At 35.8% G+C, this 15979-nt stretch overlaps 2 protein-coding genes across 5 annotated transcripts in view; both read left to right on the forward strand.

Moving 5' to 3' along the window:
- Positions 1-493: 493 nt before the first annotated feature.
- Positions 494-15979, forward strand: part of LOC128232197 (helicase SRCAP-like) — a 72637-nt gene continuing 57151 nt past the window's right edge. For 3 of the 4 annotated variants that reach the window (XM_052945607.1, XM_052945609.1, XM_052945608.1), the window contains exons 1-12: positions 494-764; positions 987-1163; positions 1364-1585; positions 1924-1972; positions 2126-2215; positions 3104-3197; positions 3334-3449; positions 3893-4074; positions 7491-7631; positions 8823-9003; positions 9462-9535; positions 10377-10532. In XM_052945607.1, the coding sequence (XP_052801567.1) occupies positions 1071-1163; positions 1364-1585; positions 1924-1972; positions 2126-2215; positions 3104-3197; positions 3334-3449; positions 3893-4074; positions 7491-7631; positions 8823-9003; positions 9462-9535; positions 10377-10532 (1398 nt within the window). In that variant the 5' untranslated portion in view covers positions 494-764; positions 987-1070. The remainder of the gene's footprint in view (positions 765-986; positions 1164-1363; positions 1586-1923; positions 1973-2125; positions 2216-3103; positions 3198-3333; positions 3450-3892; positions 4075-7490; positions 7632-8822; positions 9004-9461; positions 9536-10376; positions 10533-15979) is intronic. The other variant, XM_052945610.1, reaches the window with a different exon arrangement.
- LOC128232199 (uncharacterized) lies at positions 11842-15200 on the forward strand. The gene is made up of 3 exons (XM_052945611.1): positions 11842-12190; positions 12511-12984; positions 14282-15200. Exons 1-3 carry the CDS (start codon positions 11927-11929, stop codon positions 14393-14395), a joined length of 852 nt encoding a protein of 283 aa, XP_052801571.1. The 5' UTR covers positions 11842-11926; the 3' UTR covers positions 14396-15200.

Raw genomic sequence — 15979 nt, forward strand, 5'->3', positions numbered from 1 at the left:
AAACAACGTATTGATTGATGATCAATTATATAATGTCCGGGATTGTCTTGGGTTTTCTAGCACTCGTCAACCGGTACAAATCGTTTTCATTCTATATCAAATGCTATTTTAACACGCAATAAAATGTTTGGAAAAAGACTATTAGACTAATAATGGAAATTTGTAGGTCTGTGTTACGACTATTAATTCTTCATTTTAATAATTCTTTTCCAAAATATTCGTTAAGAAGTCTTTAAAAGAAATGTTTTAATTAATTGCATTTTTCAATGGAAACAGTATTATCAATTACTCTAAGTCTGGTATAATGATATTTACTATCTGTGTGAGTCTTAATTAATTAGTTTGATTGAACTGCACGGCATGAATCTTTTGAAAAAAATCATGTTTTGAAGCAAGAAGTTTGGTTCAGTATTCATATCAGCAACACGCCAACTGCGCGCGGCGGTCACGTGGCCCGTTTGCGCATGCGTATTGTATGAGAAAATTCCTTTGGAATCCATTGTCTAGACGCCCTTGTCGATTTAGGTTTGGATTTGTGTCTCAAAATAACGTTTATTTTATTAATGTGCGTTTACAACTGTCTTTCTTATCTGAAATAGACACTTGATATTTGAGGATATATGGTTTTTGAATGCTGATGTTGCATATTTAACTGAAAATCAGTGGAAATATTTTCCTTGTTTTCAACCTCGTCAACCAAAATGGCGCACATAATCTCGATAAAAAATGGATCGGCAAGAAAGTAGCCGAGGAATGGAAAACAGGTAATGACAGCAAATAAAAAAACATTATTTAATAAAGGTGACATATATGTTTTAAATTGCTCAGTAATTTGCTCATGCAAGACGCATGGTATTATTTGACTGAAAGCACTCTCGTGGTAAAAAAGTGGATGGGGGAGGGGATATTATTATTGATTAAGATATGTATGGACAGTGATACTTTAAAAGTATTTTAACAACATTGTCAATGCTTTACATTTGCAGATGAGCTGATGGCAATCTGGTTGCCAATCTGGCAGTACCAGGGTAATTGCCATTGTGGTGCCTAACCAGAAGTTGCATTTCAACATGACCAGTGCTGGGTCCAGTCGCAAACGGATCAAGCTGGAAGAAGTCCCTGCTTCAGATGACGAAACAGCCATAAAGAGGAAACGCATTTTGGTAAGTGATTAAGGAAACATTTATTGCTTTATCATGCTGATGGGGGAAATGTTATTTCAAATAATTCGGTAACCCATTTCGTAGTTTCGGTCATAGTTGTATTTTAGTATAGTGTATTTAACTTGATAGTGCATTTAGTGAACATGTCCTTTTTCTTCCTTTTTCTTGTAATTCAGAGCCATGTATTTCTCTATTTTCAGAGCGAAAAGCTTTCACAGTTGCTAGAAGTAAAGGAGAGCTACTATGACAACTTGACAGAATGTTTCTTTCTTCAAAATGGGGGTCAGATGATGGACTACTATCCATGGCGAAAAAAGCCAACACCTCAACTGGTTGCTTTTCTCAAATCTGGCCGTCTAGATAGTGACGACGAAGACGATAACCCTGTTGTTTATCTCAAAGAGAGCAAAACAACTGAGGATGTAAGCAGTGACATTGAAATATTACATACTTCCGTTGTTCAGTCATATTTATTGCTGCTTTTCTTGTTATGATTAAACATAAAATAAAAGGATATTACAATTCCCCCATATATAATGCAACGATTCTCCTCGAACTCACACGTACCTGAAAATGGCTTAAAACTAATGCAGTTCTTGATTATCTAAAACTTCATTGTAATTCTTTATTATCAATTCTTAATCCTTGCATATTGCACCATTACAGGTTCCGAAAATTCCATTATAATATTTAACAGTAATGGATTCTGAATTCTTTGTTAAGAAAAAAAGAGTTATTATCCTTAATTTTGCCTTTACAGGTTAAATCATCTGACTCTGGTTCCAGTTGTTTACTGTCAACTCCAGATGGTAATAATGCTTGTTTTTCTCAATATTGATAAAAAACATGTGTAAAGCATTGAAATGCATATGGATTAATCTCTTAAACTTTTTATTCAAAATACTGTTATTATTTGTTTCCACGAGCCATTATGAACAAATTGCTTGTTCACTCATATGCAGGTTCACAGACAATCAAAACACAGACAACCATTCCTGTATCTCATACACTTAATAACCCTGCTGCTATAGTACCTGCAATGGTACTGACAGGTATATCAGTTGTTGGATGTTGTGCTTGCTTGACTTCTTGGTCTTGCTTTTAAGCTTCAGGTCGTTATGACGATGTTCACTGCTTCATTTCCATCTGAATAATCTGCTAACCAGAACCACACATCTGTTCTTTGCCCCTAAACGGCTTGAAAATAATTTTGACGGAAACATTTTTCATACTGTCTACTAATTTGATATAGTGTGATGTTGAAGTATGAATGTTATCGTGTTTTTTTTCCAAGTGAACTTTGGATTGTGTAGTTGCAATAAAATATGAAATAGATGTTAGTAAAATCCTGTCGCTAACACCACAAGCAGCATATGTTGACAGAACCTTCATCGTCCCCCCTACAACAAAACTACCACCCCATTTCAACACCAGTTGACAGAATTAGCCCCATTGAAACACATCCAGCCTCTTAAACCCCTGACAGCTCAGGACCACCCCACCACCATTATTTACTTGCATCTCAAACTGAAGGAAATAAGATCTTGTACAGTTTTCATATCATTCCTGGTTTTTTTAACCATATAAAGTACTCATTAAGATGCCCCATATGTTTTTTCTATTAACTGGTGGGCTACAGTTATCTGGCTTGGGCTATATAAATTTTTCAAAGTCTGTAGCCCCATTGGCTACCATATTAAAAAGGTTAATTTCGCGCACTGGCTATCTTTATTTATGCACTTGCATGTAACTGGAGAGTTAAGTGTTCTCATGTTGTGAAGTAAATTTGTTGTCTGTAGTGGTTGTGACTTGTGTAATTTGCTTATTAAAGTTAATAAGTATTTATCAAAATCTGTCATCAAAATGTTCAATACTTAAAAACAATGAATATCAAAGGTTCTGTGAACAATAATTTAAAACAACATTTGTTGTTTTATCAGGCACAAAGGCCGTTTCAACGTCCCAGAGCATACATAGGTCGATGTCTGACACCAAACTCCTGACATTGGGATCAAACAAGACTCCCACATCAGTGTAAGTTTACACCAGTCATAAAATTAAACCATTTTTTGATATTTAAAATACTTTTTGATAGTCTGTTCTTTATGGTACAAATATTGAATGGGCATAGTGATCAAACAAATTTGAAGTGAAACAATTTAACATGCAGGTCTGGAAGTGAGAAAACAACTTCCCCAGGGAGCCAGAAGCAAGTCAGCTATGATGGAACTGTGATCAGAGGCATTTCTTCGCAGGAGGCCATAGTTGAAAGAGCCAAACAGGCAAGTGCCAATGACTTGTATATATGACTAATTATAGTACTGTTTTGCAATTTATACTTAAAGTACTTCTTACTATATATATATCCAAGTTCTATCAATTGAAAATGTTAGTTCATTCTGTAACCGAAAACATACTTCTCATAATTTAATACCACTGCAATGTATAATTATTTTTGATGCCACTTTACTCATTCTGTACTTGGCGTAAGGTCATGTGCAATTACCTGGTGGCTACATTAATGCAATTTTAATTCCCAACCACTGGAAATAATCCTGTAGTTGTCAAAGAGATTGCAACATGCTTAGTATAAGAAAGGTCAAAGAATTTCAGTAGTATGATCAACATTTGCCAAGTCAGAAGATTAACATGTATTACATTGTATTAAGTACACTATTAAAGTCTGTTTGGTAGATGAAGATAATTGAATTTTAATTTTTCACAGGAAGCACAAGTGATGAGTCGCGTAGCTGAGTTGCGAAAGGAAGGTCTGTGGTCAACCAGACGATTGCCGAAGGTACAAGAACCTCCGCGACCAAAAACACACTGGGACTACCTACTGGAGGAGATGCAATGGCTCGCAGCTGACTTTCACCAGGAGCGCAAGTGGAAAAAGACATGCTCTAAAAAGGTATGTTCATAAAGTTTTTTAAATATCAAAAATACAGCTTCGATGATGAGACGATGACGAGGCTGATGGCAGTTATGTTAATCCAAGGTGGCAGTATTTGTTGCCAAGGAGGTCGCATGACTGCTTTTCTTTGATGTCAATCGAGGCATTTGTCTGAGAAGCTTCCTAATTTATTGAAATTATTAAATGATCAATCTTCCATGATGAGACGATGACGAGGCTGATGGCAGTTATGTTATTCCGCGGTGGCAGTTTTTGTCACCAAGGTTGTTGCAGAACTGTTTTGTAGTGATGTCAATCGAGGCATTTGTCTGAGAAGTAAATATGATCTTTGTGTTTTTATGATACTGTTCAAAAGAAAGTTCAGTGGTATGATGACAAGGCATAAAGCAGTTATGTAATCCAAGGTGACTGCTTTTGTTCCTATGGATGTTGCATAACTGTTTCACCTTGATGTAGTCTTTGAAATAAGACTTGGATGAACAAGCCAAAATTCTTGCCATAGAGCTTGGCATAAAAAAAGCGGTGATATTATAAAATCAGCAGTTTGAGAAGGCCTGGAAATCATTATATCAGTGTAGGGCTTGCACATATACAAGTATCCAGGGAGGCAGGCATGTTGTAAGTAAAATATGTAACTGAAAGACTTGAGCTTCCATGATGAGACGATGACGAGGCTGATCACAGTTTTGTAATTCCGCGGTGGCAGTTTTTGTCATCAAGGATGTCGCATAACTGTTGAGTAGTGATGTCAATCGAGGCATTTGTCTGAGAAGCATGGTGGTTAATCATAAAAAAAATTGAATGTACTAAAGAAATGTGATTCAGGAAGCAAATGCCACTGCACTCTTGTATGCTATAGATTTTGTATCATACTTTTCAATGGTGGTGAGAGAAATGACAATTTTCAGTCTCCAGTCTTAGTAAAATTGCTAGAGGCTGTTAATGAATTTTGTGACATCTGTGGAAATTGTAATGTCATAGTGCTCAGTGCAACTTTCAATTCAGCACATTACAGAAGCCACTGCACTCTTGTGTATACAAGTCAATGGTATATGCATATTTAAATGTGGCAATAGAAATAGAGACATTTTTCAGTCCCCAATGCCATGTTTTTAAGAAAGGTGTTGTTAATGAAATTTGACTACATACTTATTTGTTAAACATAATTAGATGTTAAGTTTATAAGTCATTTAAACTTGAACCTTTTCTTCCATGATGATACGATGACGAGGCTGATCGCTTTTATGTTATTCCGCATTGGCAGTTTTTGTCAGCGAGGATGTCACATGAATGTTGTATATTGATGTCAATCGAGGCATTTGTCTGAGAAGTTTATTTAATATTCAGGAAGTTTTGGAATTATTTGAAGGACTTGAGCCATGATTTTTTACCTTTCCGAAGTGGCAGAAGTAATGGAAATTTTTAGTCCCCAGCCTTAGTTTCATTATTGGAGGCAATTTTGTGGTGTTGTGTTTTACAAAAGACATTGAATTCTTGTATATTCATGTAAATGAGTTTGAATGTGGCAATGGACTATGCTGCCATGATGGGACGATGGCGAGGCTGATCGCAGTTATGTTAATCAAAGGTGACAGTTTTTGTAACAAAGGATGTCATAACTGTTGAATCTTGATGTTAATCGAGGCATTTGTCTGAGAAACTGGTTATTGATTATGATAAATTGAACATATATGTCAGTATTTTAAAACACGTTTTAGAAAGCAAATGCCACTGCACTCTTGTATTCTATATATTTTATATCATACTTTTCAATAGTGGCAAAAGAAATGACAATTTTCAGTCCCCAACCTTAGTTATATTGCTAGAGGCTGTTAATGAATTTTGTGATATACTTGATTCTTCACTTCTGGTGTAAAGTGGACATTCAAACTTGTGTTTAACAGAAATTGTTGAAATCTTGTGTATTCATGTAAATATGATAGCATGATTGAATTTGGTGCTGTAATTTTATCCTTTGGAATGACTTGAGCTTCAATGATGAGACGATGACGAGGCTGATCGCAGTTTATGTTATTCCAAGGTGGCAGTTTTTGTTGCCAAGGATGTGGCATAACTGTTGTATTGATGTCAATCGAGGCATTTGTCTGAGAAGTTATTTGATATCCACAAAATTATGGGTAAAGTATAAACTTGAGCTTTTGGGATGACAAGGCTGGTATCAGTTATGTGGTGGCAGTTTCTGTTGCCAAAGATGTTGTGGAACCGTTTCATTTTGATGTCTATTGATGTATATTAGGAGGTAGGCCTGTTTGTTAAGATTGGAGACCTTTTGTCAGACTTGAGCTTCGATGATGAGACGATGACGAGGCTGATTGCAATTATGTTAATCCAAGGTGGCAGTTTTTGTTACCAAAGATGTCGCATAACTGTTGTATTGATGTCAATCGAGGCATTTGTCCGAGAAGTTTATTTGATATCCACAAAATTATGGGGAAAGTATGAACTTGAGCTTTTGGGATGACGAGGCTGGTATCAGTTATGTGGTGGCAGTTTCTGTTGCCAAAGATGTTGAACTGTTTCATTTTGATGTCTATTGATGTATATTAGGAGGCAGGCCTGTTGTTTGTTAAGATTGGAAACCTTTTGTCAGACTTGAGCTTCAATGATGAGACGATGACGAGGCTGATTGCAATTATGTTAATCCAAGGTGGCAGTTTTTGTTACCAAAGATGTCACATAACTTGTGTATTGATGTCAATCGAGGCATTTGTCTGAGAAGTCAAAAGTACAAATAATTGACATATTGTCTATAAACCTATGCTTCCATGATGACACGATGACGAGGCTGATCACAGTTATGTAAATCTAAGGTGACAGTTTTTGTTGCCAAGGATGTCGCATAACTGTTGAATCTTGATGTCAATCGAGGCATTTGTCTGAGAAGTCTGGCAATTTATTTTGATATATTTAACATGTTTATATGTCATTTTAAATCCAGGTTTTGAAAGCAAATGCCACTGCACTCTTGTATGCTATAGATTTTGTATCATACTTTTCAATGGTGGCGAGAGAAATGACAATTTTCAGTCCCCAGCCTTAGTTAAATTGCTAGAGGCTGTTAATGAATTTTGTGACAAATCTTTGAATTTTGTAATTGTGTTCAGTGCAACCTACAATCAAGCACATTACAGAAGCCACTGCACTCTTGCGTATACAAGTGAATGGTATATGCATATTTAAATTTGACAATAGAAATAGAGACATTTTTCAGTCTCCAATTCCATGTTAAAGAATGGTGTTGTTAATGAAATTTGACTACACACTTATTTGTTGCACATAATTGGATGTTTAGTTTATTAAATCATATGAACTTGAACCTTGCACTCATGATCGTGCATGAATTTCATTTGATTTTGGGTAGACATGTAATGTTTGGACATTCTTTTTTATAGATTGCCAAGATGGTTCAGAAACATTTCCAAGATATTGAACAGCGAGAACTTAAGGCAGAGAAGGAGGAAGGCATGAGGCTTAAGAGGATAGCCAGTCAAATGGCAAAAATGGTTAAGGAGTTCTGGACCAACATTGAGAAGGTAGTTATGCTAGAAATTCATGACACAAGATAGTGCAGTAGTACTAGTCAGGGTTCGAATTTAACTTTGAGAAGCACTCGCAAAATTTTGCGAGTGCATTTTGAGGCAACTCGCAAAATGAAAAATCAACTTGCAATTTTATTATTTGTTTTATTCCCTTATAATATTGTCTAATTAAAGTAGAAATTAACACCTAAGACATATTATGAATATTAAAAAAGTATCAATCTTGAGTGACTCGACTACTAGAACTTGTTGATGGCTTATTCTATTTGGGGGGTATGGAAAGACTCATCTGATGCTGGCAGCTTTTTGATAACAAAGCTGTCCAATAATTTGCCATTGTTCACTTTGTATATTTACCCTCGCCATCGGGTAATTTAATACCCATTCGACAAGCACGCTACAGATTTCATTAAGTCAATAAGTATTTAAAACAATAAAATAATAAATTCAAAATAAAAAAGCAACAGTATATGTAGCGTGGATACTTTGGACCATGAAATATATCGATCAACGAAGTCTATTCATTTTGACAGTTGGGCGGAAATATATTCAAAGGATGATGGGGTTTACATATAGTGCGCAAAAGCGCTAAAGTTAGCCAATGATTGAGCTAGGTGATTACGTCATTCGTATTAACTTTGTATTATACACGCCTCGGAGCATCCCGGAAAGATTCGAGATAAAACTCGGCCTTTTCCGTATTTGTTCTATTTTTGAAAACCTACTAGAGCGTGACTCTGTACTGTCTTCCTTATACCGGTAGTGTAAACATGCCACTTATAGAGCCTGCTGTTTACATTCGACTACGTAGCGGAATTAAGTTCATGTTTATTCTACTTTCCTTTTAACATTTTGTGGTAAAAAAAATCCACTCGCAGAATTTTGCGAGCTTGAATAAAAGTCACTCGCAATTTCCAAATGTCGCTCGCATTTTGCGAGTATGCGAGTCTAAATTCGAACCCTGCTAGTATACAGTACTTGATCATTGATAAAGTCCTTTTAAGTTTGTCACTGTGTGCAATTACAATTGAAATGTTGAGTCTAGCCAAAATAAAACTGATTGGTTCTCCCAATTGTCAATGTTGGTCAGACATGAACTGTCAATATCATGCATACAAACCAGCTTTCAACCTATGGAATTGTAACAAAACATTTAGGACTTTACGTACGCATCCATTTTTGTAGGTTGTGCAATACAAGCAGAATAGTCGTCTTGATGAGAAGAGAAAGAAGGCGATGGACCTGCACCTGAACTTCATTGTAAACCAGACTGAGCAATATTCAACCTGGCTGTCTGAGGGTCTCACCCAGGCCTCAAACTCTGGATCTCGTAACACCACACCGGACCCCTCTGTAGCTGGAGATGGTAGGTGATTTCAGTCAAGTGTTTGATAGTGATATAGCGTTCTAGTGCTGAAATTTGATAGTATGTTACTGTCATTTTTGATTGCACATGTATTTAATATTTAAGCATATGTGGATTTTCTCCATTTCTTTCAAAAATAAAACAAAAAAGAGAAAAGTGTATGGTACATGCATTCACAGATGCCACTGCACTCTTGTGTATACATTATGTTGTATATGCATATTTAAATGTGGCAATAGAAATAGAGACATGTTTCAGTCCCCAATGCCATATTCGATTGGTGTTGTTAATGAAATTTGGCTACAAGTCAATTGTTAAACAAATAAAATGATTGAATTTAAAGTAGCTATTTTTGCGCTGAAAATATATAGAGAAGTGTACATTTAATACCTTTAAATGAAGAAATTAAATCGGGGTCATCTATCAGATTGAAACTTTTGTTTGTTGTTCAATCACAGATGAGTTCCGTCCTGATGACAGCGAGTCAGATGATGAGGAAACGATTGAAAAAGATGAACAAGGAATTAATGAGGTACACTTCAATTTTTTTAAATGAAAGGTCTGTTGCATAAATAATCCTGATAAACAAACAAATATTATGATGAATACTCCTAAGAGTTTACATTTACATTTAAGTATTTGTTGAGCTATGATCCTTTATCCACTTAAAATACTTGTACCTTGTACAGGTTTCTTTTTCAGCCTCTGCCAGTGTTAGATTTTGTTCAAGCACTAGCTCTAATTTCTATTTTCTTATGTAAATGAAAAATAATTTCTTTGTACTGGTCTTACTAAATAAATCCTGTGAATTTTTGAAATTGTCTACTTACTCAGAAACAGTTTAATATGGCAGGCCTTTTTATGTAATACCCACGGGTCTGACTAAGAAACCGTTTGTTATGGCAGGCCTTTTTATGTAATACCCACGGGTCTGACTATCGGACCCATTCCCAAAGCAAAATATACAATATTTTCCCCCATTATGATTAATGTTTTTTTTTTATGAAAGGTTTGTTACCTGTACTGGTTCATTCAACATCCTAATAAATTGTGATGTAATATATTGATGATTTATTGCAATAGATATTTACAGCCCAAGGATTGATATTTCAGCATTTTTTTCAGTTCGTTGAAAGCGAATAGAAACTAATATTTAATAATTTCCTCATTCCCAAGAGACTGAAAATCTTATTCTTTTAACTTTCGACATATTTTCCCAAAATGCCTAGGGTCTTTTTCCCAAAATGGGCAGAAAAAGCCCTGTTATGGTCTTGACCCTCATGCTTAGGCAAATTTGATCAGTTCTGCCTTCAGTGCTCTCACTGAGATGAGTCATGTTCTATGTAAAGGTTTCAATGCCTTACACTTTACAGGAAGACACAATGGATGAAGTAGCAGCCCTACAAAAGGAGAGTGAGCTTCCCATTGAAAGCCTGATTGAAAGTCTTCCAAAGGAAATCCTTGAAAATCCAGCAAGCATTCCCTCGGATTCAGAGCATGAAGAGGAGCAAACTACTGTTAAGGACAAGGTTTGTAGCATTTTCATGGTACAAGTAATTTTCTCTGACATTACATTTACAGCTATGTGGCATTTACAGCTATGTGTCGAAGTGTGCAAACAATTGGGGTCAGCTGCTTTTGCAACCAATATTGGCTATAACCCATAATCGGAGTTCTATGGCAATAGAAAAAGCTCAGCTATGGCTTAATTACCAAAATTGGTCAGGCACATTTTGATCTGTCACATATTGCAAGAAATTGCTTCATTCAAAAAACTTAAGAAATGAAGTTGATGTGCTATACTATTCCCCTCTTCAAAAATAACATATTTTTCCCCTAACCAGGTGAAAAAATCCCCATTGATACCTACAAAAATAGATTAGGAGCAATGTTTCTAAACATGGAAATGCAGCAATATAGTGCCATTCATGAATATATTGGTAGGTTTGTTGAATATAAGGTTTGAAAACAAGTTGAACAATATGAAACATGTTAGTATTTTCCTCCTTTGTGCCATAGTGACACTACTTTTCCCCTATCAAAGGGTCCTGGATATGCTTGGCAAATTAAATTTTTAAGGATCCAAATAGGCTCTGAATTGGCTGTAACACATCGGAGTTCACATACTCATTGATGTCTTTTATGGCCATAGAAAAAGCTCGGCTAGGACTTGATTACCAACATTGGTCAGGCACATTCTGATCAGTGGTTGCTCAAGTCTAACATGAAACTTGCTTCTTTATGTTAGAAAATTAGGGAAAAAAGTCTTCTGATGTGACAAGTGTTGTTGAGAGACCCTTTTACATGTTGATTACTAATTGGCTGTAACATGGCATCAGCTGATGTCTTTTATGGCCATAGAAAAAGCTCTGCTAGGACTTAATTACCAACATTGGTCAGGCACATTCTGATCAGTGGTTGCTTAAGTCTAACATATTTCTTACATGGGTGAAAGTTTTCCGTATTAATACGGAATTCCGTATTTTCGGTCTTCTCAGGGGTCATTTTTCCAAAACGTGTAAATCCGGTGAGTTTTTCGGGGGGGGGGGGGGGGGGGGGGGTACCCCATCATCCACCATCAACATCGCGATCCACTCAAAATCGAAGACAAAACCAAGTTAAATTACTGGTTTTCCAATTTCGTTCTATAAATAGCGTTGACATAAGCAGTAACTTTCTGTCGGCGATATCAGCCGAATGTTTCCGAAAACAGTCGTTTCATTTCGTGAAATAGCATTGTAATTCCAATTTTCTCCGAGTGACCTCGGCAGTTTCCGCGCTAACAAAAACTTTGATGGCGGAAAAGGCCAGTTTTCGCCGAGGACTTACGGTCAGTACCCTTTACGACTTTTACGACATACCGCAAATTGGAAGCAAAAGTAAACAAAAAAATTAATCGAAATACTGCTGTCAAAATTGAACAATGAAGTTTCTACCCCCAGGGTATAATACTAAAGAGCTTGAACAGCCTGCGAAAAACAAATGGAGGTGGCAATGGCTGTCAGAAGTCGATTCGAAGGGTGTGAAATGGTCCGATTGGCTCCAAAAGATAGAAGTATGTGGTGTGGCTTTTTGCAGTCTGTGTGGGAAAACAATCAACTACAAATCAAACGGAAAGAAAGCACTCAAACTTCATTGCGAAGATGCAAACCATCAGAAAAACCATAGGGTAGTGAAAACCAATACGGTAAAATAGTGTTTACTATATATATTAATATCATTTTTATTAGTTGTATTTTCACTTTCAGTATGTTTTATTTTTAATCAGTAGTGTAGTAAATACAAAATGTGTTACAATGACACTAGTACTTATAATCATCATGACACTCATTTATTTATTTTTCTTATTTGGTGACCATTAGGAGTTCCCTATCTAAAGAATTTGAGACCTGTACAAAAATGAAAAAAAATATTTTTATTGATAATGTTTGAGGTAAATTAGGTTAAGACATAAAGTCATATTTGATGGTGACACAGCAAGGTGAGATTTATCTTATATATTTTTAGGTCCTGCCTGGGTCTTCACAAGCCAGTAAGCAGTCTGAGTCTATGCTAGACAGGGTCGCCAAGCAACGTGCCATTACAGCATCTTTCCTGAGTGAACATTGCCTGCCATTCACATTGGCACCAGAGCTGTTAGAGTTTGCAAAACGGTTGAGTCAAGACAAACAAGCACTAGACAAGACCACCATTTCTAAGACTAGTGCTACTTACATAAACACACATGGCGTTGCAAAAAGTTTGAAGGAAGAACTAAAAGATAAATTGAAAGGCCAGGTGTTGTCATTAAATTGTGATGAGGCCACAAACAACAATAATGACAAGATATTGAATGTGCTCATTCAATACTTTGACGAAGAGACAGGGAAAATTGAAATTGCTCATCTGGGATCCAGGAAGCAGAACTTAGCGACTGCAGCCAATATCTTGAAATCCCTTGAAAGTATATTGGCTGAATATGCTATTGAATGGACTCAGGTAGTAAGTGTTTTAATGGATAATTGTTCAACAATGAGGGAGTACGAGGAGGTGTTGAAACACTTATCAGACAGAAAAATCCCAACCTGCTTGATGTCAGTGGTGACACTGTGCACATGGTGAACAATGTCGCGAAAACCCTACTCAACTGTGTTGACCAGGGTGTACCAATGTTTTCATCTGACTTGTATTATGACATTGAAGAGTCTCCAAAAGTACAAGAGATATTCAGTGAAGTACAGAGCCTGATGAATGTGCAAACTCCAAAGCACCTCATTAGACCAATTTCAAGTCGGTTTCTGCAGATGAACGCTGTGGCATCAAGGCTAATGGAATGCGTTGATTCGCTGACTGTCTACTATTATGGCTTCCTGTCAGAAGAAGAAAAGGAGGGATACAGGTGATTGTTTAACATAAATTTGTCCTTAAATATAAGTTAATAACATAAGTGGTTAAAAGCTAATACATCCTTAAGTTTTTAGTGAATTCCATTGATCTGGATACAATCATCCATGGCATATGTAAACTTTTCACTTGTTTATTGTTTGTTTTTGTTTACATGAAGCTGTCAGACTTAGTTGTCATGCTTTGATAGTAACTAAATAGATGATTGAATATTTTACATGTATACAGTTCGCCAATTGTAAAGGTGAGATTATCTACTGTAACTTGTGGCTTTTGAATACTGTTTGAATTAAAGAAAACATATTTGTGTGAAAATTTGTACAGTTACGCAAAAATGATGATCATTTATAATGAATTATTAAAATGGTGTTTAAATACTAAGAATAGTTTTTGAAAAGCTACAAGTTGTATGTTGTATCCTTAACATATATGTGCATATTATATATATATATAGTACTAGACTCCTTAAATATATTTGTGGTTGCTGCTTTTATAGTCTTCTTCTTCATTTATAGTCTGCCTTTTAGTTCAAATTGACATACGCTTTTATAGTTTGTAATTACTAACCTCTCTATATGTAGTTAGCTTATTGTAAAATTTTATACAGAGTTAAGAAATGCTTAATAAGAATACAAAAAAAAGATAACAGAAAAGGCTTATTTATTTAATAAATTCCCTTAAATATTTAAAAGGATAAAAATATATTATTGCTGAATGTATGTATATATTGATTAAAATAACACATGTCTGATATGTCACATGATCAAGCAACATTTAAACTTAATGATGTTTTAAAGCGATTTTTATCTAGTATATACTTAAAAGATGGTTACATGGTCTGGTTATAAATATTATTGATCTATAATTTCTTTAATGACTTTATGTACGTTTTTAGGCAGCTGATAAGCCAGATCTTTCAAGATCACAATGTCTCAGACCAAGCACAGGCAGCCATCATCCTTCTTCAGCTGTCACAGGAGAGGCAGCACAAGTCAGTCACGAGCAATGAGCGCAAGGAGCGGATCCTAGACAGTCTTTTCCATAATAGGAGGGAAACACTGGTTAAGATCAATCTGTTTAGGGGTCTACTGGATGTGTTTCAAGGGTTTGTGAAACAGTTCCAGAGTGAAAAACCCTTGATTCACACTCTTCACACTAGAATGACAGAGGTAGCCACAGAACTGTTGGGAATGTTTTGAAACCTGAGAAAATTCCAGACAGTATCACTAAGTTGATGAAATTAGATGTCACTGACAGAACTCTCCAGAAACCGGACAGAGGTATTGGTGTAGGGAAATATGCATATACTGAACTCAACAAAGCAAGAATAGACAAATCATGCAGGCACTGGGTTCAAAATCTGTATGCTAACCTCCGACATGGGTATGTCATGGCTGCCAAAAAAATGCTAAAAATGCCAATTGACAACAAAACACTGCGTTGGATGACTGCCTTGGACCCAGACTTAGGTAACCACAGTCAAACCTCTAGTGCCTTAAAGCGATTAGCTAGTTGCTTGCCAAATGTGTTTTCTGACGAACAGAATGGGCATCTAGCTGAAGAGATTGACAAGTACTGTGTTGATCCACAAGTGAAGGATGTGAGGTCGGAGTTCAATGAGGAGGACAGAATTGATACTGGCTTCTGGACCAAAGTGTTCAAAATAAAAACTTTCACAGAGGTCCGCTACCCAATGCTGAAGAAGCTTTTGGCTCTACTGACCATCTTTAGCGGACCTTTGATTGAATCCACATTTAATATCATGGATGATATCATAGAAAAAGACAGGACCCAGCTAACAGTGGTCAACTATGAAGCTGTGGCCATTGTGAAGACTTCCCTAAAGAGAGAGCTGAAAAAAGCACTAAAATGAGAGTTAGTAGAAGTATGATAAAAGCTTGCATAAATGCATATGCATCTTATCAAGACTATCTGAAAAGAAAAAGGGAAGAAGTGGAAAAGAAAAGGACAGAGAAATTGAACAGCTCTATTCAAATGCTGAAATTGGAGAAAGCCAGTAGAATAGCCAAGTTAGTGAGACTGAAAAACAGAATAGTCAACAGAAAAAGGAAAGCCACTAGTGGTTCTAGTTGTGGACACCAGTGGAAACGAATTAAATCAATATAGACAGGCCATCAAAAATTCAGTTTAGGGACTGTGATATATTTTGTAAATGCTTTTAACAATATCTTGTATAAATTTTATATCCACTAGTGATTCTGTTTGGACACCAGTGGAAAAGAAATATAGGCAGACCAGTGAACATTTAGTTTAGAGACTTGTAATATTTTGTAAATATTTTCTTAGCAATATTGTTGTATGTATTTTATATATGTTTGTGTATGTACAAGTTATTAAATGTGCTGTTTAACTTGATAAAAATATAATATAAATCTTAATTTCTATTCTTTTTTCTTTTTTTAACGTTTATTGAATGAGTTACAGAGTTAAATGAATTATTGATTAATGAGCAAGAATTTAAGTATTGAGGGATGTTTTTGTCAGGGGTCTTATGTATGTTAACAAAAGCTGCCAGAAATATCATTAATATACAACATAGATTTGACTGATTTAAAGTCAGGAAGGCTTTGAA

Source organism: Mya arenaria, chromosome 4 (assembly GCF_026914265.1).
Source record: "Mya arenaria isolate MELC-2E11 chromosome 4, ASM2691426v1".
In the NCBI taxonomy this organism is placed as follows: Eukaryota; Metazoa; Mollusca; class Bivalvia; order Myida; family Myidae; genus Mya; species Mya arenaria.